This window comes from Catharus ustulatus, chromosome 8 (assembly GCF_009819885.2).
Source record: "Catharus ustulatus isolate bCatUst1 chromosome 8, bCatUst1.pri.v2, whole genome shotgun sequence".
Taxonomy (NCBI): domain Eukaryota; kingdom Metazoa; phylum Chordata; class Aves; order Passeriformes; family Turdidae; genus Catharus; species Catharus ustulatus.
The window spans coordinates 21,274,618-21,302,498 of NC_046228.1; the positions used below are offsets into that span (position 1 = coordinate 21,274,618).

The window sequence follows — 27,881 nt, forward strand, 5'->3', positions numbered from 1 at the left end:
ATTTTTTAACGTTACTATCTTTGTTCTGGCTTGAGCAATTGTTAAAATGGATTAGCAAAGACATTGGATACAATTTCTTGACTTAAGAATTCTACTTTTGGCTTTTAGCAGAGGAAAGAAAGAAAGAAAAAGTTGACATGATTAATGCTGTAAGTCATTTAATTGCAGGAATGACTGCAGCAGCATTGTTTTCTTACATTTGTCATCCTAACCTTTCCAAAATGTTAAAATAGTGGGTTAGACTGGGATTTTAACAGATAACATTTGGAAAAACTGAGTGTTTGTTTTGGCTCACATAAAAAGTTCTAGAAGATGATATGCTGGGGCTGCAACTGAGTTGTTGAGAGACAAGACATCAAAAATACTGTTTTAAAGGGTGAGCCTTAAGTATTACTAAATCCAGAAGGAATCCTCACTTTGGCATTTTTTTCTGCTGTTTGAGGAAGCAACCTAAGAGTTAATAAATCTGGATTTAGACACACCAGGCAGTGACACAGAGTCTTTCAACAAAGATTAGCTGTAAGCTAATTGTTTCCTTTGTTACTTTCTATTGGTTTGGGAGTGGTGGTGGAATAGGAGCAGCTATTGAAGATATCAACTTGAACTAGATGAATTTGGGTTCATTTCTAATTTATGCTTTGAAAGGAGGATGTTGTTTAGGTTTTGCCTTGTGTTTTGTCCATGGTAGGATCAAGTGATCCTTTTAAATCAAGGTTTGTTAAGTGGTTTGTAGAAATAAAATGAGGAAATTCTTGTCTACTCTCTGTAATTTATTTGTATAGCAAAAATCTAGTGGATGTGCACTTCCAGGAGACAACTGTAAAGATCTGAAAATGAAGACTTTTCATTACCATGTTGCATTTCATCATTAGAAATATTTGACTTTGTAGGCTAAATTTATATGTAAATAGTTGTCAGGCCCTCTGAGAAGTTGGTGATGGTGGTCATGCTCCTCTGAAATTTAATTTAGTCTGAAAACCAGTACATAACAGATTTTGGTCTTACAAAAATCAGCCTGTCATTTTGTGACAGCTGCATTTGTTTTTCTGGAAAATAATAGTAAAATTAAAAATGGCAGAAGAAAAAGTAAATAATCATGGTAGAAATAGAAGCAGTGGTGGTAATAGTAACTAGTCTCTAGTCAGATGATGTGATGAGGTGACTGTACACAATCCATTCCCTCTGCCTGCAGAGTGAGGCCCTAGAGAGGGAATCCATCCTGCTCATCTCCTATCATCTATCCATAGGGCCCTGCTGTACACTGAAATGTGTTCAAATAAACTGTGAATATAGGAATGCTCTTTGTAAACCTGGATATCTGCTGTTCATAAACATGGCCACTGCTGCTACTGGCCAGTCATGGGCTTTTAGCTTTCAGTAGCAATTTGTCCAGTCCTTCTGGACTGCCTCAAAGTAAGAGTAATCACATAGTTGTATTATCCCCAATTGGTTTTATTAATATGGCATTTTTCAGAGTGTGGGTTATGTCATGTTACTAAAGGGATGAATGTTGTTAAAATAATGGTTCTGCAGAAATAATTGTTGTTAATATCTGAATGGTTTAATTTAATTTCAACTGGTTCTTTTTTATAATAAATTGCTTTGATTTAATAAAAGGAGCTTCTGTACCTCAACTGGCAAAAAGAAATGTGTGTTTGTATTTTCTTAGAAATAAAAAGTGGTGAATGCTGCCTTTGAAATCATATGTATAGGAAAACTTTCATACCAGCATCTGGCATTGATCTGGTCTGTTCGGTTTCAAATTGTTTTATGGTTACTCATTACTGTCCTCACAGCCAACTAACAGAGCAATGTGATTCCATCCTGAGGACTTAATTTTGAATAGTAGTACACTATGTAAAGCAATGAACAATTTACCAACAGAATTAGGATAATAGGACAAAATTCTCTTTTAATCCATACTGGTATAATCCCCCTGCTATCAATCACATTCCATCAAAAGAAGTATGAGCAGAAAATAGGATTTTAGGTTAAAAGTATCTGAAACAGTTAGGGATTTGTTCTGGAAAATTAAAAATAGGGACTAATGAGTTAACCTTTCGTATAATAACTTCTTAGCTTTTGCATAAAGGAAACAGTGTTATGTTCATTTCAGTTGGTATATTTCAATATTGATATTTGTTCTTATCTTTTAGTTGATTTATTGACAGATTCTCCTCTTAGGTAGATTTGTTGTTGTTGTTGTTTTTGAGTCATATCTTCTAATGCATTAGCATTTTTTTTTTACAGAGTCTGCCTGAAGCATGCATTCTGTGCCTGTAGCTAGTTCAGTGCTTCTGTTTTAAGTAGTAGTTCCAAATCTTGCATGCTGTATTTAAAAAAAGCAAATTTGCATGTTATGTCAGGTTATCATTTTGACAGCCTTCTAATCTATTGTGTTCCTCAAAAGAGAATAAATGGATGGAATTACAAGTTGTTATCCTTGGGAAATCATTTAATGATGTAATTACTATTAATATAGCAGCTAACAATAATGATAAGATAAAAAAAACTCCAGAAGGGATCCTTAAAATGATGTTGCAGTTTTTGCCTTTCTGAGAAGGCAAGTATCTCAAGGTACTTATAAAAAAGTCCAAAATCCCTTGATTTTAGTTTTCCATGGATGTGAAGTTAAATGCAGTCATACTTATAAACTTTCATTGTAATAGATTTTGTTCTGTACAGAAAATGATACAAAATACTGGAGTAATGAAAGTTAATTATAGATTGAAATTAAATAACGCATGTACAGTTAGGGTTTCACATGAAGTATGAGCTGTCTCCTATGTTGGATGTTGGGGGTTCACAGTTGGCATGGGCTGCACCCTGTGCAAGCAAAATTTGGATATATGGGGCTGTTGGCTTACCTGCTGAAAGCATCAATGCCCCCTGAACAGAAGACAATAGTTTGCTGAAGGACATTATTGCTTAGACTGTTCTTGATCTTCTTCTATAAAGCATACATAAAAATATTTCTTTAAAAAGTACATGTACTATTACATGTGCTGAGATGGAGATATTTTATGACATATTTATTATAAAATCAGATTTACCAAATTTCTTATATTACCAATGCAGCTGAGGATTTCTGTCTCATTCAATAGCATTGGACTGTCCTCTATAACATGTACCAGCCCAGAATATATCACACCAAATTTTGGCCACAAGCTTTTTCAATTTTTAAAATTTTTAAATTTTTTTAATAATAGTTATTGTCTGTGATACTAGTAGAAGCTACTCTAGTCCTAGAGTATGTTTTGGAAAACAGTGCCTTCTGGAAATATTACTGATTCTATTTTTTGAGGGAAGGATTTTCTTGGGTTTTGGTTTGGGTTTGCTTTTTCTTGTGTGGCAGGCCTTCCAACTCTTGCCTTTTGAAATTGCCTTTTGAATCCACATTTCACCCTTATAGTACAATCTTCATCAATAGCATGCATTCCAAAATACAGATCACCCCTTGCCCCCCTGCCAAAAAATTCAAAATTTGTGAAGTTGGGGGATAGAAACAAACACATTTTCAGAGATACTGTGTTTGCCTATAGTTAAAGGATCAGTTGCCACGAGTATCACAAGACATCCGTGTAAAAACTGAACTAATTGAGATCCCAAGTGGGCCAGGGCTTTTCAAATTCTCAGAAGAAATTGGAAAAGGAAGTTGTTAACTTCAAAATGCACCTGACACAAAGAATATTAACCAGATCAGGAATGTGCAGTTGCCAGCAAAGCATCTTCTCAGTGTTTGGTGTATGTATTTCCTCTTTCTTGTGGATTTTGATTTTAGATGTGAATATATCGTGTTGTACAAAAGATAAGATGAAGTTCATCAGGTACAATGCTGTGGCTTTTGTTGATTTCTTTTTTTAAGCAAATTGCCAAAAAGTTAACTCTTTTTAAAATCAAACCAGAATTCTAGTAATTGTGAGCTTTCCTCTGCCTTCCACTCCTGCCAGATTAGATCTTGGAGTTCAGTGCTGAGGCAGAGCTGCTCGTGGGAGTCAAGTGTCAAGTGCCTTAGCTGTGATTGAATTCAGGAAAAAAACAAATTTAAGAGCAATTTGCAGTTCTTTTTCAGAAGTACACAGGAGTTGGCAACTAAATTATCTGTTCTGCGAAAATTATTTCGACTTACTGGAGTGTTTGAGTTATGTGCAAAGAAATACAGGTAGTGTCAAGTGCTGCTTTCAACTGCAAATAATTATATGTGACTTCTGTGATACATTTAGTTAAAATATTTTTTTTTTTAAATAGATTTGTTACAATAAAATATAAAAATTACCATGAGGCAAGAAATACATTGGTTTAAAAGAAATGAAAAGCTTTAATAAGTAATTCTATTTTGCTATTTTTTAAAATATATCTTGGGAATCAGAATGGGATGTCTTTGTTTGTAGCAAATAGAAACCCTCTTAAATCAATTTGGTAAAGGTATTGCTTCTACCACTGCAGCAAATCTGAAGACATTATGGACAAAACTTACAAAAGGAGATTCTTGTGATTGGAACTGACAAAATACAGTATTTATATGCTTAAGATATAGTAAAAATAAGTTATTCGCTGTTCAGTTGTTGGTGGCTAGAATAAAGCCCCATCTGTTTATGTGAGTGGCTGACATGAACTACAGCAGAGGAGCCACACAGCATCTCTCCCCTAAGTGACTGGCAGAAGCACCTCACACAAGTGCTTGAAGAAGTTTTTAGCACTGGGCTACAAAATTTCCATGCCTTTTCTCCTGGAGCAATTTATGCAGACTTCCCCATGTTAGTGTAGCAAGAAACAATAAGAAAGGAGTTGTGTAGCTTATCTCCTGTCTTGATTTTGTATGTAGCTGATACCAGAATAAAAAAGCTTAAAGGTAATTAGAAATGTGAAAGTGAATTCTTTATCCAAAGTTTCCTGTTCTTTTTCTGAACTGTTAAAGGCACCTATATTTGTACACATAGCAATGAACTTAATGGATTTGCTTCCATAACAAAACATTCTAATTATGAGAGAGTACTTCCTATTGGGAATACTATGGCAGTTTTATTATTTTGTGAGGGCACGTATGGGTTCTCCTCCAAAGCATTGTTCATATGCACACTGTGGACCCAGCACTCCTCTTGAATCTCAGCTTGGTCTGTTGCAGGCACAGATTTGGTGGACACAGAGCATTTCCAACTGAATGTGGTTGGAGGTCACACTTGGGGAATTTTCTGGGATTTACCTGTCCTGAGGCAGAAATTTTTCTTTCTTAGAAGAGGGATCATTCCTTAAGAATATTGAATCATGGAGGGGGAGCATTTCCATGTGGAACTGTGGATGAAGTATATGGTACAACAATTAGGAGAGCCCAATCCTGAAATACAAATTCCTAAAAGGATTGACTCAACACCTTTCCAATGTCTCAGTCATTCAGAGAGCTTCTAGTGCCGTAAGAGAAAGCCTTGAAGTAACAGGGAAGACACCATATTTTAATCTTTTTTTAAAACGCCTTTTCTCTTCCTCTCTTTTGGAGAAGCTTGTTTATTAACTCTGGAAGAAAAAAGCTCCATATCAACTTAGATGGAATGCTCCACCACAATGCTATAAGCCTTACTGAATAGACACAATAAAGTTGAAGGCTGAATTTACACTCTTTGCTACTGGGTGTGATGGTTTTCTGTTTCTTTGAGAAAATATTGCAATTCAGTAGAGCTAATCCCATCACTTCTGAATTTGTTTGGAGTTCCTGAAACCTTTCCTGTTTTGAACTTTTATTAAAAAACCCAGTTAGAATCTGGCTAATTACTTAATTTCTACACCAATGCTGAGTGCTAAGGGATGTGATTAGCTGCTTTCCTGACTGGATTGTCTCTTTGTGGCATGGAGTGACAGGCTCATATATAGGTTCATATTTGCAACCTGAAAAGATGCTCATTACCTATAAGCCATATCTTGATGTTTACATGAAACCCATCCATTTCTAGTGGACTGTCCTGATTTTTGTTGTTGCTGCTAGATCTAGGTTACATATCCCATTTCTTCAGAATAGATCTCCTGAAGACATGCCATCGTGCCAAAGTCAACACACTCCTGAGACATCTTCAGTGACATCTCTGAGGGATATCTCTGTTCAAGCATTTTGTACATTTTTCCCTCATGGAGATTATTTACCTTCTTTCCCGGCCCATGCCGTACCTTTGGTGCAACATCTGTGCATGATGCATCATTATAAAGAGTAAACATTTAACTTTATAAAGGTGTCTTCCTATAACTGCTAGGTAAACTTCTAAGGTTCAGTTACTACTTGGAGTGAGTCACTGTGGGAACAAGGTGTAGAAACCAAACATTAACTGAATAAAAATAAAGGTTGTTTAGTAGTAGTTACAAATTCTTTGAAATGTACTTTGTGTAGGCAGGCTTGCAACTAGCCCTCCTTCGTTTTTTGACCAAAAAGATTTCGAAATGGAAGGGTGAAGAACATTTTACATTATCCAGTACTTGTTGCTGTGGCAACATGGATGCATAATTTTAAAGGCAAGCATTTTTTAGTGTTTGGGGTAGATAGCATTTTGTGTCTTTTTCCTATTTCAGATTGAGAAACAGGATTTATGTTTCATCAGATGTTTATAATTAGCATACATTTACTTGAAATAAGATGTATGTTGTGTTTGTAAAATGTATAATAATTTATAAATTAGTAAAAAGGGTGATTTCAAATTGCTCTGGGATGCCTTAAAAATGAAAGGTTTGCTATTGCAACAAAAATTATAATCTGTGTTACGAGAGCTTTGGTAAATAGTTTAATGCAGTGGGAATTCTTGACAACAGATAGATGAAGACCTGCCACTTTAAAAACTCCCTTGCCTTAACTGCTTTCTAACTCCAGTAGTCAAAAGCTGTTAAGCTTTAAGTGCTCTGTCATATTTGTGGGCTTTTACAGCAAAGAGTAGAGCAGACAGCAGTGATGATGGAAAACGATGGTAGGTAGACTAAAAATACTATAAAGCATAGAGACAATTGTATGTAATGCCTGGAATTGAATCCTTTTTGAATGAAATGATCAGCCATATGTGCCACCCTTATGGACCCTGTAAGAAGAAGAAAAGAAATGTACCCTATTGCTAACTGTGCATGAAATTGCAGTGTTAGAAGATATTGACCAGATGTTTCAATCTCAACAAATAGCTTGTTATGTGACTGAGTGAAAATCTCTCTGCTGCTTTGATCACATACACCTTAAAGGAAGAAGTAATTTAATAGAGGTTGTCCAAGTTCATCATTGTCAATAAACTTTGACTTGACCTTTGCCATCTGTTTTTGATACTGTTGCTGATAGAAGCTGATAGGCAGCTGTTTACAGTTTGTGCTATGTGAATTCTATGCTGCCAGACAATGAAAGAAGTCTCTTCACTTGTGGATTTTTTGTTGTCCTTTTCTGAGTGTGGGTGTATTCATTGAGACTGCACATCATTTATCAGGGAAGTGTGGCTGACATATGCATGGATTTTGAAAAGGGAGTTTTGTGTTACTCTTCAAAATCATACACAAAATATCCTAAAAATGTCAATTTGCAACATCAGCTTCACTTATAGAGTACTACCTAAATACATATACAGTGTTTTACACTGGAGAATTTTAAGGTGTTTTGAATTTCCTTATGAGTTTTTTATATCTATTTGAAGTCCTAATTCTTTACAAATAGAGTAGGCTGAGGTGTTGTTAACGGTACCTTACAGTTGCCCCGGTGAGTCTGTCTTACTATGCCTGAGTAAGATGTTCTATTTTCATGTTTTTTATATCCTTCTATTCACATATGAACACCAGTGCTTCTGACCAGAGAGGAGCAAGACTTTATGTTGTACTTTGTTTGCCACTTTTATTTCACACCCAGTCTTCAAGGAGGATGTTGGTATCTTTTATTTCTTTTATTGAGAAAGATACTCTTAATTCTGACTTCATGCACAACTTTACAATATTGATATTTTTAACTAAATGCTGTATACACTGAAATAGCTGCAGAAGAGTTCCAGTAAATCTGGAATTCTTTCTATTGTGGTAGCCTTCATCTGTGACAGTGATGAAGAACTGGTGTGACCAGCCCTGTTCTGTAAGTCATCTTTTACCTGGTTTTGGGAAGGGGAGACTGCAAGTTTGAGGACAGGAATTGACACATCAGATCAGACATTGGGGAAGTCATTGATGTCTCAGGTTCTGCCCCTCAAATGGGAAAAGGACACAAGGCCAGCTGTGTCTCAGTTGTGTGCCTTGTAAGGCCTTGCAGGAAACATTCTGCCTTTGGCCTCAGATAACATAAACTGACCTTCAGAAGAGAGGCTGCAGCACTTTAGGTATTTGAGGCAGAACTGTAACATTATAAATACAGCATAGGAGTGTGATGGAGTAAGATGTATTGGAATTAAGTGTTACTTAAAGGGTGCAGTAAAAAAGAGCACTTGCTTTTGCTCACATTGAAACTTTGGAATATGACTACTGCATGTTTAATTACAGAAAGTATGCTTGTATTTCCTTGTACAACCAGAAGCTTACAAGCTAGACTAAAAATAAAACAGTGAACAAGCAGATGAAGAGCAATGATAAATAGGAAATGGAATACAGAAGAATAGCAGGACTGAAAATAGTTATTTGGATTATAGTTTTTTTTTTTTATAAGAGGCAATTTGTTGAATTTGTTTTTAAATGTAGAAGTACTGCTCCTGGATGATTAATATTTTGATAGGTATCTTAATTTGAAAAACTGTAGCAAAAGGCATTTGTGGCACCATGTTAAAACTAATGGAAGTTCCTGTGCAGGGATTTGTATCGCACATGGTGAACCAAATGCTAAAAAGATTTAGACACAGTGCAAGGCTTTAAATAGTCTTTTGCTTTAAAAAAAATATCACTTTTATCTCATTTGACTGTGAGTTGCCTGAGGATATTGTCATGCATTTTAACAATATCACTTCCTCATGCAAGATTTGGCAACTTCAGCTAATGGAAGAATTACAGGACATGGGACTCCTATACACAGACCTGCTTTTATAAAGATAAGCTTTTTTTTTTTTTCTTATATGGCCATTATGTGTTAATATCTGTTGCAGTGTTTAAAAATCCATCAGTGAAAATAAGAGAAAGGAAGAATATTGCAAAGGTATTGGAGCAAACTGTAGTAACTCATCTGCTTTCCAGGCTCTTGCTGTTGTGGTCTCCTAACAGCGATTATGGAGATAGGTATACTGGGTCTGCTTGGGATGAAGTTAATTTTTCATAGCTGCCCATGTGGTTCTGTGCTTTAGGTTTGTCACCAGAACAGTGTTATTTAACACACCAATGTTTTAGCTATTGCTGAACAATGCTTGCACAGCATCCAGTCCTTCTCTATTTTTTTTCACTCTACTGCCCCCAGCAAGTAGACTGTGTAGAGGGAAACAGGTTTTGAAGGGACACAGTCAGGACAGCTGACCAAGGAGATAATCCAGGCCAGCAATAAAACTGGAAGGGAGAGGATGTTTTTCCAGGTAGCCATGGGTTTAGACAGTGCCTGGGCATCAATCTGCTGCTGGAAGATAATGAATCAATGTCTTTGCATCATCTCTTCTTGAGCCTTGCCTTTTTTTTCTTAGTGTTGGTGCTTCTCATTCTCCCTTTTATTCCTCCAAGAGGGAGAATTGAGAGAGTTTCTGGGTGTTACCCCACCACGGTAGGGATTTTTAATGACATAGTATTTGTAATGGTAGCAGGCTATTGCATTCCTTTTGAGCCCTAGGTGTATCATATCATACACAAGAAATAAGTGCACTCACTTGGAACTGTCCTTTTTGGGGATTGCTTTGCATATTATCGGGCTTTTGAATTTTTAAGATACATGATTTGATTTTTGATCCATGTTTTCTCATTTTATATGGCCTTCTAAGATGAGTTATTTAATTTCCTTTAGCATCTAAAATATTCCTAAAAGTAATTCAAAGGGGTTTTAATGGATTGGGATTTAAAGGACTATATATATATATAGGTGGTTAGACTACCAGGGACACATTTGATGAAGGGCATAACAGGCAGATAACATCTTTTGGAAAGTATATGAACTCACGAAAAAATTTAGAACAGAAAATAAAAGATACTCCATTCCTACTTTGATTTACTAAAAAGAACACTTTATGAGTAGTTGCTCACATTGTTTAGTTTAAATTTCAGCAGGCATGTTAAACTTAGCTAATTTTAGGTCCTTGGAGTCCTCTCCTCTGTGAACTGCAATTTAAAATAAGATCAGATTTGACAGGTCATGCAGAGAAGAGTCCAGCTTCAAATAACCTACTTCAGATGCACTTCAGATGTCTGTATTCAGTGTTAATGAGTTTTGAAGATCCTTCACTGTGAAGGGGCATAATGCTTCCTGTTGTGTTGTCAGTTCCTAGGGATTTAGGATTCAAGTCCACAGCTGAAAACTCCTATGTGCAGAAGGTACGTCAGTCTAAGCAATGCTTTAGATGCTTTGGCGTTGCTTGTTTAAGATGACTGACAGATGTGGAAATGCACTACTAGCTGCCACTTAAAAAATTAATTCAGGAGCTCAGACAGAGAACAATGTGGTTGTGAGTGTCTTCATCAGCCTCCTTGTTCCAGTTATCAGTGTTGTCCAGTTAATGGTGGCACTTACAGCAAAGCAGAGAGTTAGAGTTAAATGAAATAATTTTTGAAGGATCTTTGTTATAGCAGCTTTATACCCTTCTGTCTATAAGATTCATCTGTAGGATGTTTCTTTTTTAAGTCTTACGGTAATGTGTACCGAGACCCAGCAGAAGAAAACTCTCCTTTTGCAGGGAAAGTGTTTTTGCAACTGAAGATGGTGAGGTAAATTAGTAGGGTCCTCCTCTACAGTGAACTTTGCAGGAACAGCAAAGAAAAGCTTTAAATGCAGATAGAGTGTTGTGATAAGGGATACTGGACTCTGCTCCTGTGGCACAAGCATGGCATTCTCAAGAAAAATAGTGTAAGCCTGGAAAATTGAAATTTAAGAACTTCCTCTTCCTCAAATTGTGTAAGACCACTGATTTTTCTTTCACATAATATGAAGGAGCCTTTTCTTTTTTTTTGGGGGGAGGGACGGATTGTTGTGGGGGTGTTGGTTCTCAAAAGACAGCACTGAGTATCCAGTCAAAGTCAAGTCACTTCTAGTGTTAGAAGTGCTTCTAGGAGTGCTTCTGTAATTCAGGAGAAAGGTTGTTTCCAAAAGCCGTTTTCAATTCAGACAAAAGTGGGAAATAGGTGTACCACATCTTCAAGTCTGAGGATGTGAAAGAGTAGGACCATAGTTCACTCCAGGCAGTCTCACAAAGTCACAACTCTTCAGAAGCTTTTCTTGTTACCAATTTTTCTTGGCATCTCAACATCTTGCAAGAAAAGATGGTACTGTTCTCTGCAATTACCACCCACTCCCTGGAAGACAAAGGTTCTTACAACTTCTCTGATAGCTAAAGCTTGCCAGAGAGTTCATCCTCTTCAACTCTGAGCATCAAAACCCACATGAACAGATAAGTCCTACTACTGTGAACCCAAGGGAGTTCACGTTAGCCCCATGAAAATAAGGAGAGAAGTATTTTGTCACCCTCTGGTGTGTCTTGGAGCAGCCAGGGTGCTGACTTCTTTTGCAAGTGCTGGCCTCAGTATTTGATAGTAAGAAATAATGTGTCTGTAGGGATATGGTAACCTCATATTAGATTATGCTTATTTTGAAATCAGCTGAATTTTAAGACAGATTTATGCTAAAGGCAAGGAATAAATATTAAAAAAAAATGAAAGTTTTCTTTGCATTTATCAGAGTGCATACAACAAAAATACAATCTGTTTAACTCAAGAGAAAGTCTGAAAGGTGTTCTATTTCCTGTGCTCCTTTCTCTGTCACAGATGTTTATGTTAACGGAAAAGGTCAGGGCCTGTCCTTGTGTGTACCTGATGTCCAAACTGTGTTGACAGAAGAAAACTTTAGAGCAGAGAAACACATTAGATTTCATAAACCACTCCTTGAGTTTCCTCTGTGGTATCCCACTCCTGAGGCTGTCTTGTTCTTTCCTGATAAGTTCCTAGTTTTGACACTTCTGTCTTTGGTCCATTAGCAGCCTCAAATTCCCTTGGGTGCTGGTGAGGATTCATGGTGTGGCCAGGTGCCAACCTTTCCTGACCAGACTGTCAATACAGTTTGTTAGTAGCTGCCTCTCTGCCTAGCCAAACCTTGGATAATTAACTCATTATGCTGATTCCTGCTGAGCTCGGTCATTTTCTGTTTCTATCTAGAGTCTTTTTCATTCAATTAAATCTTGTATTTCACATAAATCTATAAAACTAATTTTCAGTTTCTAGAACCATATACCTGGCATTAATATGTGCAGTTTGTTATTCGCCTGCATATGATACTGGCTGTAATGCTGCATGGCTGCTTCACAATGATAAACATCTCGTCATGACTGACTCCCATTCCCATTTAGAGTGTTTTAACCCGAGTCACTAATAACAACAGCGTGTGAACTAGCCCAGAGAAGCCTGTTTTTGCATATCAGGTTATTCAAACTTAAAATCCAGGCCTGGGTGAAATTAAAAAGAAGTCCTCAAGTGTCTGCCTTGAAGAGCCTCTCTTGTTTTTTCGCTTGTATGCAAAAGACGCCTGCTGCAGCTCATTCCATGAGGTGCAACTTCAGTGGTGTACCACAGAGATACTGCTGTCCTTCAGTTTCATCAAGTTTGTAATGTGAGGCCTGCTTTTGCCCTTACTGATATGTAGCCTTTTAGCTGAGGAGAGGAGTATCAGCTTGGAGGAGCTCTGCAACACCTCACTGCCATTATTGTAGGAATAACAGCAGATCATTCAAAGGAGTGTTGGTGACTGGAGATGTGTGATGAGAGGGTCAGAAACACTGCTGAACTGCTTTCCCATCTTCCTCAGTGTTGCTTAACTCATATACTCAAATGAAAACAATACCTATACAGTGGGAATATCCTCTCACTATATAATATTTTAATTTTTTAAAAATAATTGTGAATATGAATAGAACTGCCGATGGAAGAAATTATCTGCACCACATACAGAGATTCAGCTCAGGAAAGTCTGGATCATGACTTTTGATTCTCAAATATAACTTGACTTAAATTTAAAATCTCAATTGTGGCAGCTTATATATGGCATGTATCACATCTGAATGTGAACTGAGCTGGTGCCAAATAGCCAAAACTTGTGATACTTGAATGGGAATTCTATGTGAAATATTAGTTACTACTGCTATAAATGTTGCCAGACTTATATATTAAGTAACATAATTTGATAAAATGTTGTAAGCCTAAGATGCGATTTGAAGTCTTATGTTTTTTGATTCTTTGATAAATCTTGTTCATAGTGATCTCTATTAATTCTTGTTATTTGTGACAGTGAAGCATGGGGTACAATGCTTCAGGTACTTCTGTTCTTACCTACATGGAAATTTGTTCCATATTTGCTTACAGTTGGTCACAGCAGTTTTCATCTTTTTAAATAATCTGTTTCACTTAATCATACCTCCAAATAGAAAGGATTATTGTTCCTGAGACATCCTAAATGAACACTGTGAAAATGTGTATTATGTATGTGCAAAGGTGTGTCAACTACAAGGATATCATTGAGATCCTTTTATGAAATGTATTACTTCTCTTATTAGGGGTTTTCTTAATTTATATTAGAGTGGTGTGGAATGGATAAGCAGAGCGTATGCATTTCATGAATGAGAGATTTAACTGCCACCATCTGATGATAAAATCTTTTTGCTCCTTAAACTTTATTCAAAATTGCTGTAAGAAAGAGACCTTGCAACTTTCGTCCACCATTGTCTTAATAATAAAGACTTTACATGACTAAAGGTTTATTTTTTTTTCCTCTCTTGATGAGATGTGACTAAGTATGTCTTTGCAACTTAGTTAGTTGACCTTTCTACAACCCACAGCTACCACTAATGCTGCTTTGTAATGGAGACATTATCATTTATTTAAATCTTGATTAGGAAACAATTATAAGTAGGGTTTTAGTATAGCAGAAAATTGCTCTAGCCTTTAATTCATACTATAGATTGAGTGGATAAGCTTTCTGACTGTAATTAGAGTGAATTGTAATGACTTCAGTTGGCTGACTCACCACCAGCAGAGTAGGGCCTATGATTGTTTCTTCACATTTGTTTTTTTGATTCACTCTTGATTTCACATTGCTGATAAATGCTTTTTTTAAACTTAGCACAAAATGGAGTTACATTTACAGCTGAATGATACATTTTTTATTAATAAAAGGGAAGCTTTATGAAATAATCTGGCACCGTAGCAACATAGTGCATCTACTCTCTTGTTTCACAATTCCAGTGGCACAAGGGCTCTTAGTAAAGAAAGATAAGATACTTTCATATGTGGTTTAACAATGTAAAGAGGGAGCATTTCCTTTTTGCATGCAATTAAATGGTAGACACTAATGGTTATTTTCAGTACCACTTAGTTTTTATATATATTATGAATGTTGCATAATGTTGCTTATGTTTCTCAAATGTTTTTCTCTTGTTTTTCTTATGTGCTATCTCTTTTTATTTGTTTATTTTGTTTGTTGGGGGAGTTTGTGGGCTATTTTTTCCTTTTTGTTTTGTATTTTCTACAAGTTTTCTTTGAAGATACCATATGTTGCTTGATTAAATATAAGTATAGAGGCAACTTCTTTGAGCAAGGGAACTTCTTTTTGTATACCTTGTAAAGACATATTAATCTACTTTATTTATAATGAGCTAGATGTGTTTAGGTTGTATAGGTGTAAAACCTTTATTTAGGTGTTACAGGCTCAGTGGGATCATTAAGGGTAAATGTTGTTTTCTTTGCTGCTCTTCCCTCCTTTGTTGTACAAGATGTTTTTTACTTCAGGCATACAAGTGTTCTATAAGTCAAAATGTAGGCACAGAGTTAAATATGGTGAGTGGAGAGAAAAGATGGCAAAAATAATATACCAGATATTTTAACTTTGTTTTTGTTTTGTGGTGTTTTGTTTTTTTTTTTTTTTCTTCTCCTGCCAATCTGCAGTGGATGATTCAGAAACCTCACAAAGCTGCAACTTTCTTCGGGTGCATCGGCAAAGATAAATTTGGAGAGATCTTGAAGAAGAAGGCTGAGGAAGCTCATGTGGATGCCCACTATTATGAGCAGAGTGAAGAGCCAACAGGAACCTGTGCTGCCTGCATCACTAGTGATAACAGGTCAGGAGCTTTGATATTTTCTGAAGATACAAATGCAGTTGGCATAGTGAATGTAGGCTAATTTGCTTGGAGTATCCCGACTTGAAAAATTGTGATTTGAATGATAAAGCTTTAGCACAGGTTTGAGACAACACAGGCTTGCCTGGGCCATAGTTTAAGGCTGGGCAGTATTAATATACTGTTAGAGAATAGCAGTTGTATTATGGCCAGAAAGTGGGAAATGTTAATATACTACTGCTTTCTGAACTTGATAGCTTCCACTTGCTCTGGGAAGAGAAAATAAATGGGAGACAACAGCTGGTTAACAAGTATGTTTATGCAGCCTGTGTGCATTGGTGCATAAGGCTTATAGTTGATTGGCAAGTGTGGAATATACTTCAGGTGATACTGCGTTTAGCAAGAATAGCTGTCAGCATATAGACAGATTGGAAGGGTTAATTTCATTATATACAGAAAAAAGCTTTTTTTTGCCTTTTTTTTTTTTTTGTTGAGAAATTCTTATCTTTTGCTACTTTTTAAATTTGTTTTTCGTGACCATGGCCCTTTGCTTTCGTCTTTTGCCCTTTACTCAGAACTCTTGAACTTGTGTTCTACTTCTTTGCTGATTACCTTCTCAAAATTTTTTAGAGGCTTCAAAGCCGGCCAATCAGGTTAACCTTAATTTTGAGAAGATAGCAGCACACATCAACCCTCTCTGATTTCTGACCGCATTTACATTTGTTGATACTACATACTGAATCAGTAATGAAAATGGTGTCAGTTACCCTGAAGAATATTTTCTTTTTGGCTCAAAATAAGACGAAAGTATCTGTCATTATCCTTTTTGGTTTCCCTCTGTGGCTTTCAATGCCATTGATCCTGAGGACCTGCTCTTTTTCTTTCAAAGCAGTATCAGGAGTTAGTACAATTTATTAAGGTGAGATAGCAGTCCTATAATAATTAAAGTCCACACCATACTTCCAGAGAAGGTTGTGAATGTTTTGGCTAGAATTAGAAAAGACTGCAACATGAATTGAAATGAGAATCCGAGAAGAAAGTGTTTTCCATGTAGCATGTAGAACGCTAGAACCATTTTAATTAGAGCAGACATCTGAGACAAACCCCTGCAGAAGGCAGGACCAGCTTCAAAGGTAGATCTGGGTTTTCATGGCCGTGTCCAGCTGGGTTTTGAATATCACAAAGGGTAAAGACTGCAAAAGCTCTCTGGGCAAACTTCAAACTTTTGATTGCTTCTTATGGGAGAAGTTATTTTGATGGTACCCAGTTGAAGTATGCCTTCTGCTGGCTTGTGCCTGTTCTTTCTTGTGTTCAAGAACAGTCTGACTCCATCTTCTCTGTCAACTACCATTAGATATTTGAAGGAAGCAGGAAACTCTCCTCTTAGGTACCTGCTCATAAGGTTCACCCAAAGCTTTTCTGCATTTAAGTGTTCCAGCATGCTAATAATATTGATGGCCCTTTGCTGGAATCACTGCTCTGTCAGTGTGTTGTAATGGAAAACTCAAAGCTGGACACAGAACTCCAGATGAGGTGTGGAGAAGAGATTTTCCTCCATTCTGGATACGTAACTTCCTTTGTCCTCCTGGCTGTATGTTTGCTCGTATCCCCCTGAATGTGATTTACCTGCTGTGTGTTGGACACTGCTGACTCATGTTCCAAGCCTGCTTCACCAGCATCTCCAGTCTTTCTTGGGAAAACTGCGTGGTATCCTGTCAACATTCAGCCTATAATGTTGTGTATAATTGCATGGCTTTGTATTTACCTTCGAGTTTTCTGCCAGCCCAATTCTTCAGGCTGTTGAAGATGCACTGAATGACAGACAGCCCTGTCCTCCAGCTTATCAACCTGTCCCTCCCAATTTAATGTTGCACATAATGTCTTACTCTCATGAATGAATGTACATATTCCATGGAGGAAGGGAGTTCATTCATCTTCATCTGGAGTTTTGACACTAATTATGTCTACATACGTCCCTCTTCGTCTCCAAGATCCATATTCAGTTTTTCAAAGAGAAGAAAAGCAATAAAGATGTTTTTTCTCTGTGATTCTCTCTCTCTCTTCAGGCACATAGTGTCTGTCTATATATCCTGTAGCAATCATCATTTTCTAGATAACATGATGGGAAACTGAAGTCAAGACTGTCAATAGGTACACAGTATGAATTCAAGAAAAACATATGCATCTCAATGGAATTTAAAAGTTTAGGTAAATTTGTTCATAAGAAGGTCTGCAAATACTTCTTTGACTTAATAAGCAGTATTTTTGGTTTGCTAGCATAAACCACTCTTTTTTCTTAATGTCAAATATTTGCTTAAGTACTAGACAGTGGCTTCATCTCAATCAATGCTCGAGAGAGGCAGGGAGTTCATCTTCCTTGGGAGAAGAATTAAATGGCTGATGGTTGCTGCAAAGGGGTTTATTGTGTAATTGTCTATCCTGTGAGAGCAAGTTTGTTCTCAGTCTTTGATTACCCTCTGATTGTTCTTTGGTTTTTACCATTTTCCATATTGGTAAGAATCACTTCAACTTTGCCCCAGTTGGTAGCACTATGTATTGATTAATCTCTTGTCCCAGCTCAGATATGTGCTAACTTCCTTCTTCAGCTCTCTTGTCTCTTTTGAAGGAGCTGGCTAGTAGCACTCCTGGTTTTCCTAGGAAGTAGCTGTGTATATTTATGTTCCAGATGCCCTGATATGTTTCTTGCTTCTGCTAACTCTGTCTAGCTTTTTGCAGGAAAGGGTTCTGAGCTGATGTGTGATTACCACCCTGCATTCTCTAGTTTAGCAATACTAATATGCTTTGTTTTCTCAGAGCTTTTCAAGAAAATCCTAACACATGATTAAACTCTAAACTAATACCTATGCTTTGTAATAGTCTATGACTTTGATTTGTGCATTCTGCTTAGAAATAACCACATGCACAGTGTCTCCATTAAGCTGTTTCAATTGAAGCACTCTGGCTGTCTCCAATTACTGTATTTCATTGAAAAAAAAAATTACCTAGTCTGTGCCCCACATGTTAACTTAGTGCTGTCAGACTTACAGTTTTAATTTGGAAAAGTTTGATGCTTTGTCGTCAGTGTAGCAATCTTTTATTACCCATATGTGCAGAGCATCTCTACAGTTGGATGTAGACACACAGAGCTGGGTTTACAGTTTCAGGGGCATGTGGTAAGTGAAAGGAAACATACAGAAAGTCTTTGCTCAGTTTTCTGGAACATAATTGCTTTTCACTTAGCAACATACGTAGACAGACAAGATTTTTTTTTTTCGAACTATGTCCTTGATGGATATTTAGGGTTTGCCAAAACTGAAAGATTTAATTTGCTTTTAAAGTTTGATTTACAGAGAATTACCACAGTTATGCACATGTCTTTCTTGGATTCACTTGGTTCTCCAGTGGATTTCTTGGCATTGAAATGATAATACTCATGAAGAATGAAACTTGTTGCCCTGTTACTTGTAATGCTGTAGAGGCTTGGTGTATTTGTTCATAACTTTTTCTGTTTTTTTCTTTTCCAAATGTACATAAGTTTTCATTGCATTTAGATATTAGAATTAAAGAGAGAAGCCCCAAGTCTGCTCATGGGATGAAACAACACAGAACTGTAATTCTGACCTATTCAGATAAAGTTAGTCTAACTTTGTTGTCATTTTATATACATGATCTATTTAACTGACAAGGATTGTCGATGATGAGTACTTCAGGAAGTTTACTAGGAGAGCTGCTTGCCATAAAATTTTTCTTTTGGTCTTCTGTTTGTTTTTTATTGAGTAAAGAATGTCTCCTTTTCTTACCTCCTAACACCTGAACATGAGCCTGGAGGCAGAAGCACACCTTGGTGAAAGCAGATGAGCAGTTTGCTCCCACTGCTGTCTCTGGATTGTGGGAGCCACTTGTATGGAAGAAGATGATGCATACAACATCAATTGCATGCACCTTGAGAAGGCCAAAGCTTTCAATAGCCAAATGTTGTATTTGTAATTTCACATTAATTATCTAGCTAATGCACTTAGATATCACAAAATAATGATATGTTAATGTTAAAAGGGCATCCAGTGACTTAATTAAATTCTATAAATTATGTTTAAAGCTCTGTATGCTAGCATGGAAATAGTCTGTTTCCCACTGCCCCTTCTCTAAACATTGCATGTTATTAAGCATTTTCATAATGCAATTGCATAGAAGAATTTGGTCATGGTAGCCATAGTGGAGAGGTAGAGGTCTTTTTATGACCTCTCTTTAGGAGTGCATCTGTAAGTTTTTTGTGTGTCATAAAGGCTGAATGGAGTGGGTGAAGAAGACGATTTAAAATATAATGAATCTTGCATGAGGCAAGAGGTAACAGAGGCAATGTGATACAAGTATTTTTGTTCTTGGTAATGGAAGTTGTGTCCCACAGCTCGTGTTATAACTTGTTAGGAAAGAAGGAAGTACAAATGAGTTTTTGGTAGTGTTCCAGTAATCCACAGCTAAACCAAAGTTTTTTTAACAGTTCATCATCTAAAAGTAGCAAGCTGACCCTTTTTTATTTGCTAAAGGAAAATATGAACCTAATGGAGGGAAAAAAAACCCAGACAAGCCCCTTTTAAAATAATATAACTATTCATTGGAAAATTATATTGGCAAGACTTACATATCCATCAACCTTTTGCTTCTAGTGAGGGAAAATAGTTTTCAGAAGATAAACTAGAGTAACTACTTTTCTTTAGATGTTAGGTACAAGAGGAGTTTTAATGAAAATCTGCAGGTGCTAAATCATATGGGGGGAGTTGATAACAGACTGAAACTAAGGTTGATTTAAAGCAAGTGAAGGCACCTGAACAATATAAAAGTGATATGTTACCTAAACTATGTAGCTGGATTTAGAATACATTATTTAATATAAGATTTAAATTATATTTAATCTATTATATAAATATAGTATTTACTTTTTATGAATGGTAAAAGAAACTATACGCGGCCTGTGGTGCTCTTTGTTAATCACTTTTATGTTCTTTAGGATCTTTGCAAAATTATATTCACTGTGAGAAATTTGCAGTAGTGGTGTTTACAGAAAGTCTAATACCTTGTTCTGTAATCGCTTTCAGGTCTCTTGTAGCTAACCTTGCTGCTGCTAATTGCTACAAGAAGGAGAAGCATCTTGATTTGGAGAAGAACTGGAAGTTGGTGGAAAAGGCCAAAGTTTACTATATAGCAGTAAGTTCAGTCTCTCAAATTGTTAAAGTTTGTGTTACAGTATCCTGAAGTTTAAGTAATGAGTATGTCTGTTGTATGTGGTTTTGAATGAGTTTATAGGAAGACAGGGGAAGAAAATGACTGCTTAAATTTCAGCATAGTCTGATTTTTTCAAAATTAGATGTACAAATACAGAAGTATGTTTTAGTTGTATGTTCACTTAAAATGATGGGAAAAATCATAAGAACTAAACATATTTTCAGAGCTTTTGTAGTAATGCATCAAATTTACATTTCACATTTTCTAGTAAATTGTTGTGAAGGATGCACGAATTATGTAGAAAAACACTATTAGCATAATTATTCACTAAAAACAGTTTGAGCTTATTTGTGTGAACAATCTTAATTGCTATTTATTCCGTAGTAATTACTGTGGCACCTTATAACTCAATATTTCAGAAACAATGATTTTGACAAATCTCTTAAATGTGGGTGGGGGGGCAAACTGATTTTAATGATTAAATCTTGCTTGTGGAATAAAGGGCTGTTTGAGGATGGGGCTATAGTAGATTTACAATTAGTATTCTTTTTTTACCATTCAGAATGAATCAAGCCAGATAAATGTATTTTAGATTATGTCTTGCCTAAATAGCAGTGGTGAACTTGTTTTCATCTTGCTCTCAAGTTGATATGACTGATCAAAATTAACAAACATAAAACATCTATGACAGATTAAAACCTCATAACATGCATGTAATATTTGGATTCTGTATGACAGCTGTTTCCATTCTGTTACCTGAGCTATGTGCTAACAGCTGGCAAGAAGTGTAAAAAATTGATTATCCAGGAGGAACAAGTTCATTGAAAATACAGTTACTTCTTTTAGGTAGTGTTAATGTCTCCTACAGCCAGTTAGTGTGCATTGCTGTAGGCTTTACATGGTTGTTATTGATTCTTGTGTATGGCCTAGACTGCCCCTTTATAACTGTCAAAAAATACTTACAACCTTCTCAGTGTACAAGGGAAAAAAATCCCGCTGTTATGACCATATGTTTGTGCTGTGGTTAAAATATATGTAGGTGTATTATTTACTAATTTTTTATTGCTGTTTTTTCTCATGTTCTGAGCTCTTTATTTTCCAAATGCCATGCTTGGGAATTACTGCTGTTGGCTGAAAAATTTTGAAAGGCTAAGAGTATAGTTTAAATCAAGAAGAATGACAAATACTCCCAAAAGTTTTACTGCACCCAATTTGGGGTTGTATTTTTTTTAATTTTCCCTTGTTTGTGTATAATTCCCGATGAAGCTTCCAATGTACAATTTGGAAAATTTTAACTTAGTGGAGATGCTTCAGGAAACTATAAAATATCACACAAAGTGCTAAACAGGTTTTTATTTTTTAAGATAAAGTCTTCCTCTTATTTAGTTCTGAAGTCACTCTTCTGTGTTCAGTCAGTTTGATCACTTAAGTTTTGACTAGGTGATTCACTACACTGATTTTTGTTTATATTAAAAGCTGTTTTTCTCAGATGCCACTTCTATAACACCCAAACTTTGACTAGGTGACAGACAATTATTGTACTTAACTGAAAATAAGATCCAAGATGTGCATGTGATAATGGATAAATAAATTACATTGAAGTGCTAATAAATGGTATTATATATTTACAATATGAAAGTCAGATTAGGGAAGTGTATGATAGCAGGAGATGTTTTGAGTGAAGAGCCTTGTTCACATGTACAGCAAAAGCACTCAAGGATGGGCTCAACTCAGATTTCTAGGACAGTATTATCACTTTAGATAGATTGCATATGTGACTTCACTGAAGGAGAGGAGACAGTGGAGAACCGTCCATGGTTCCTCATGCTACAGTGTTCGTGTCCTTTTCTTTCATTTAGCTTCTTTACTTGTAGGTTTGTAGTAATTTGCCAGATTAAGCAAAGCCATGTAGTGAGCAATTACCACTCCTGAGGTAGAGGGTAGCTCTGAGTCATTAATGTCTGTCATGTCTGTCTTCACTTCAGTCTTGTTACCTTCCTTGACTTTGCACTGTTCATGTGTTGCTTTTCATTTCCTTCTTTCTATCCAACTGTCACCTATTTCTTGGATTGCATTAGAGTATATGTCAGTGGCAGATACTTATTCTGGGAATCCATGTCCTGAGATTATCAAACAATCTATTTTCCGGGCAGAACTTGACCAGTTGTTGCTTTAGGACAGGTCTCTGGTATCCTGTGGTCATTTGAATGTGCTTCCTAGAATAGATAATATGCTTTTCAATGCAGCATTCAGCAGAAGGACCCTCATGTGAAACTTAGCTCTGAAATCTAATTAATTCACAGAGGGAGGAGTAGGTACAAAGGAGAAGATAGTGAAGCCGTGACAGAACCCTTAAAGACAACTTCTGTTACTATGAATGAACACAATACATTTATTTTAGCCATCTGGTAATCAGATCCAGCAGACAAATTAGAGAAAGACTAGCAGAGAATAGGACCCAGTAAATCACAGATAGAAGCAAAATACAGAGGCTGCCCCAGCTTTCTCAAAGATGGTAAACTTTAAAGGTGTATTTTAATCCTTTAAAATTACTCTATTTTGTATCGTTTAAGATAGGCTGCATGTACTGTCAAACTCTATGCAATTTCTTTCCCTTCTCCAGATATAATTCCTATACTTGTGGTAATTTTTACCATTGACACAATATCTTCCAGTCTGTCATACTCATTTCACTGTGGATCAGCTAGCTGTGCTGCTGGTGTCTGATTAGAATTCACTGTGAGGGATTTTATTTGGTTCCTACTGAGGCTGGAAGATGTCTCTTCCTCAGACATTTCCCTTATTTCACAATAAGTTGAGAGTCAGTCATGATAGCACTAAACACTGTCATTCAGTCTCTGGAACTGTGAATGGGACACAACATGAAACTAATAAATTTGGGGGAGAAACGGGCAAATTAATTTTTTTTCCTTTTTTTTTTTTTTGTTCTGTGAATTGTGCTTGCTGTCAGGACGTGCATTTTGGAAATAATTTGTAAAGTGTCAGAGTTGCATCTTACAAACCTGGATGATAAAACTCCGTGTTTGTGCACCTTGTCTTATTTTAAGAGGCATCTGTGGGAATTGCTGGTGTTCAGTTTCTTTAACATTGCACACAAACATTTTGACATTATTAATGAAACTTGCAGTATATAGCTGGTAATTTACCTATTTTACAAAGGCCTGAAATGCAAAGATATTTTTATTGTCAGTGGTTTTGGTTAAAAAAAAATCTGTTGATAAAGTTACTTAGAAGAACAGAAAAAAATTGAGAATTTTATTCAATTGACTCCAATGGGTAACTCTGTGTTACTGTATATAAGTAAGAAATTTTGCATTTGTTCTTCCATAGTGGGAAGAAAATGGGAAAGGAGAAAATTCTTTCCTTCATTAAAAGCTGGACTTGTGAAATCTTAACTGTATCAATTGATACATACAGCTTGCTCATACAGACAGCTGAATTTTAACTTTCTCCCTGTGATTGTTTACAAGTGTGGTGGCTTCCCAGATATGTTTTTTTTTCCTGTTCCAGTTAGCCATCCTTATTTCAGCCTTTTATTTGATTTTACTCAGTTTGTCCTTCAGTCCAACACCTGCATTTGTTTAATGTTTGCAGTTGGTGATTAAGAGGTGGATAGAACACTGCCATTTGATTTTCTTGGTTCTGAAGTAATGTATTTAGTCTTGAAAGTTCCTTCTGTGCTTCAGTTGGGTTTTCTTGCTTAGTTTCTTTTTCTTTCCCAAGCACTTTGCTTTACTAAGCATCTGAAATAGCAGAATTGACTGCACTTGTGTTCCCAATCTGTGGTAACATGAGTCTTATCTTGAATGGATCAGTAGAGTAGCTTCCAAAAGCCAAAATAATCTTTGCTTTTTGGCTGTTTGTATTTCATAAAATTTCTGTAAAAGTTCAAATTATTTTCTTCTCTTACTTCTGCATAGTAAATACTCGAAGTTTCTCAGTGATGACGCCCTTCATTTGTAGCACATTGAGTATAAAATTTTCTAATGCTGCCTAGATTTGTTAACCTACAGTTGAATTGCATTTACCACCTTCACATCTTTTGTACTTTCAAAGCTAATATCAAGTGTAGTTTATTTTGATGATAATGACAGTTCTGATGAAGATCAGGAATTCTAGACTTGGGCTGAGTTTCCAGGAGGAAGTATCATTTATTACAGCCAATCATAATGAACCCAATGCAACACACCTATCTGCTGGAGAAAATTTTAAAACTCCAACCACCCTGGTCTGTTTCAACAAACACCGTGGTATTTTTATATTTATTTTCTTTTAATACCTAAGTGCTTGTCTAAGCAGAGAGTTACTGTGGTAGTGTAGTGGGCTTGATGGAGGAATTATCTGGTTTCAACATGAGTCTGTCAAAACATAAGCTTGATGCCAGCAATGAGTAGCAAAGCTTAAATAACATTCTACAGTATTTCACATGGAGTTTGGCTATTCTGCTTGAGAAAAAATGCTGATTATTATAACAATGTAAGTATAAATGAAATTTCTTTTGTACTGTCTATTCCTTTTAGAAGTGTATTCAGGGAATGCATTTTTATTGTAATTCACTGCTATGATAAGTATGATAATTTACAAAGGATTGTGATAGGCTTTTTCCTTTGAGATGTGCTAGGTCTGTGTGTGCATCATAGGAAACAAGATACTGGCAGGAAGCAAAATATCCATGAAAGAGGACACTTGTTTGAATAACTTCACAAGAGTTTCCCATTGATAATTTTTGCCGTGGTGCTCTGGCACCAGTTTGTTACGCCACTTGACATGCTGAACTGTTTCTCACACTGATGAATATGTTTTATGGCCAGGAAAGCACCATACTGAATATCTTAGCCACAGGGAAGAAGGTGCAGATAGCAACAGTTAGTTGTGGCCCTTTTTGATGGCCTGGGATAACATCCCCTTCCTGAAACCTACCATCTTGAGGCATTGTGTTTTCTGGAAGTCATAGCTGAAGTGGGATGCATTTGTTGTGGAGAGATGATAGAGTCTATCTAACCAAGAAGCAAATCTGCCATTTACTGGCTTCCAAAACAAATATGGGGAAAAAAAACCTTTCTTTCTCATAAATACAGAAATCTACAGCTTTATTTCTTTGATTAAAATGCAAAAAAACCTTTGTCTAAACAACCACATGTTGTGTCATCCTGTAGTATATTTAGGAAGGGGAGTGCATTATGCTACCATTTCAGGTATACTTTCTCATGCTTAAACTATTTTGTTAGTGTTTTCTCAAGTAACTTATGTGAAAAACTGAATTCAAAATTTTTTTCTTATTTTTTGTTGTGAAATTTGGTCTTCAAAATGCCGTTCTTCGAAGTGAATGCTTTGTACTTTATGCAGAAAAATATGTCATCAGCTTTTCATGGAGGTTGTACCTCCTGTTTCCATAGGATAAAATTAACGAGAATCTGTCTAACATAGTAAAAATATTTAGTTCTAAATGTTCACCTCTATGTTATTATTTTTTTTAAACTGAGGAACATACATATTTCCTTTTCAGTCCTTCTCCTCCTACCCCAGTAGCCTTTAAATTGCAGATATGATTCTTCAGCACAGTAATTAGTGAAGTTCAGTCATCGCTCCTTTTATCATGTGATTTTGGTGTGGTTTTTTAGAAGAATGCCTTATTAGAACACTTACACAGCCAGTCTAGCTGCAACAGCCAGGCGGCAATAGCAGTGCCATTTTTCACAAAGAAAATGTTGAAAAGGAGCCAAATGTTTGGTGGCAGAGTCTGTTGCTAGGAAATCAAGTTCCTGAGGCGATTAATGACAAAGCAAGCAATAAAAAGAAGGCAGAATTACAGATTTAAAAGAGAGGGAGAAAAAAAGTGGTTGGTGTTATAATTACCCAAAGAAATCCGTACTCATTAAATTGGCTGTTTTTATGATTGACTTTAATTGGAGGTTAGCTCAGATATTTAGCTCCTTTCCCACCCCTTTAAACACACACATGCACATAATCTGTAGAACTGCAGACTTGTTTTTCTAAGCATTGAGAGGAGCTTGCCCTGTAATTTGATCCCCACTGACAGATGCATTTTCTATGCTGCCATTTTGAATTAACCTATTGTGCAACAATTTTCCTCAGCTCTGTTGAATAAAACATCAAGTCTTATTACCTCAGATGGATTTGATAGAGTAAAAGAATGTACTTCTAGCTGAAGTAGACTATTTGCAATGAGTTCAGTGATTTGAACTCTGCCAACAAGCCCCAATAATTTGTGATGTATACTTAAAGAATGAAAGAGAGAGGAGCCACGTGGGGGGTCTTTTTGGCTGTATGAAGTTCAAACACAAACCTCGGAGTAATATTGTTGTATGTGCTAAGGTTATGTCCCCAGATCAAACCTTTTTAGATAAAGCATGTTAACTGAGATTTTTTACTATTAATCAGATTAGGTTTGAACTAGAGATTCTCTTACCCCAGTAGTTATCCAAACTGTCAGGCTGCTGTGGGATTAGAAAAATAAAAATCAATCCCCATCTTCCAGAAACCCCAATAGTTGGATTTTACCTCTGAGACTTCTTTTGTGAAGAGAATTTTTTCCTTATAAAGTTAGGCTAGAATAAATGATGTTTTACAATTATATTGAATTCCAAATAATTCTGTGATAAGGGGAGAACAGGATTTCACCTTATTCACTTTTCTGCCCAATTAGAAAAACTTACACAGTTGCTTCAACAAAATTTTGGTGCAGAAATAGCAAGGCAACTGACCCTGACATTTAAATCCTGTCATGTTTCATTGCTCGTTTCAAGACAATATTCCCTACTTGGAGCAAGTGATAAGTGAGAAAATAACCTTTTACAATATCTGCAAGTGAATACACAGAAACTAACTATAAAAACTAAATGATGCCATAGCTGTCCGAATTCCGAACCAAACAGTGAAACAATAGAACTGTGCGTATTCTGTCCAACAAAACCCACATTACTAATCAGATGCCAATGCCAAGCTGTCTGCTTTGTTAAATACCCAGGTTCCCTGAGGCAAGAAGACAGCTGCTATAACTACTATGAAATTTGGTAGCTCAATCTATTTTTGCTACCCTTGGGCTATCAAGCTACTGTTAATTCAGACCACCCCAATTGGTACGCTTTAGGGATTTTTTTTCAAAGTGTTTGTAATTAAAATGATAAAACATCATTATTACTCCAAAGATGTTGTGCACGCTTTGTGTTTGACAGATACCTACAGAGATAAACCCAGCGTGTAATTTTCATTGACATAATGGTTGTGATTGCATTACCCTTTTAAAAGTATATTGCTTTTTAGAGTCAGGGGTGGGGGGAGGAGGCAGGAGAAGGGAAAGGACATGCTTTTATTTCATTATTAGAATATGTAAATCTGTTGAAATACTAAATCAGTCTCTTGGTTGTAAGGTACTTGTCTGCAAAGACTGAATCAGGCTTTGTAGCAGGCTGGGGAGTG

At 36.3% G+C, this 27,881-nt stretch overlaps 1 protein-coding gene across 2 annotated transcripts in view; it reads left to right on the top strand.

Annotated features, from left to right (window-relative positions):
- ADK (adenosine kinase) overlaps positions 1-27,881 on the top strand; it is a 275,192-nt gene that overhangs the window by 109,257 nt on the left and 138,054 nt on the right. For both annotated transcript variants that reach the window (XM_033066656.1, XM_033066657.1), the window contains exons 5-6: positions 15,031-15,203; positions 20,294-20,402. In XM_033066656.1, coding sequence (XP_032922547.1) covers positions 15,031-15,203; positions 20,294-20,402 — 282 coding nt within the window. The remainder of the gene's footprint in view (positions 1-15,030; positions 15,204-20,293; positions 20,403-27,881) is intronic.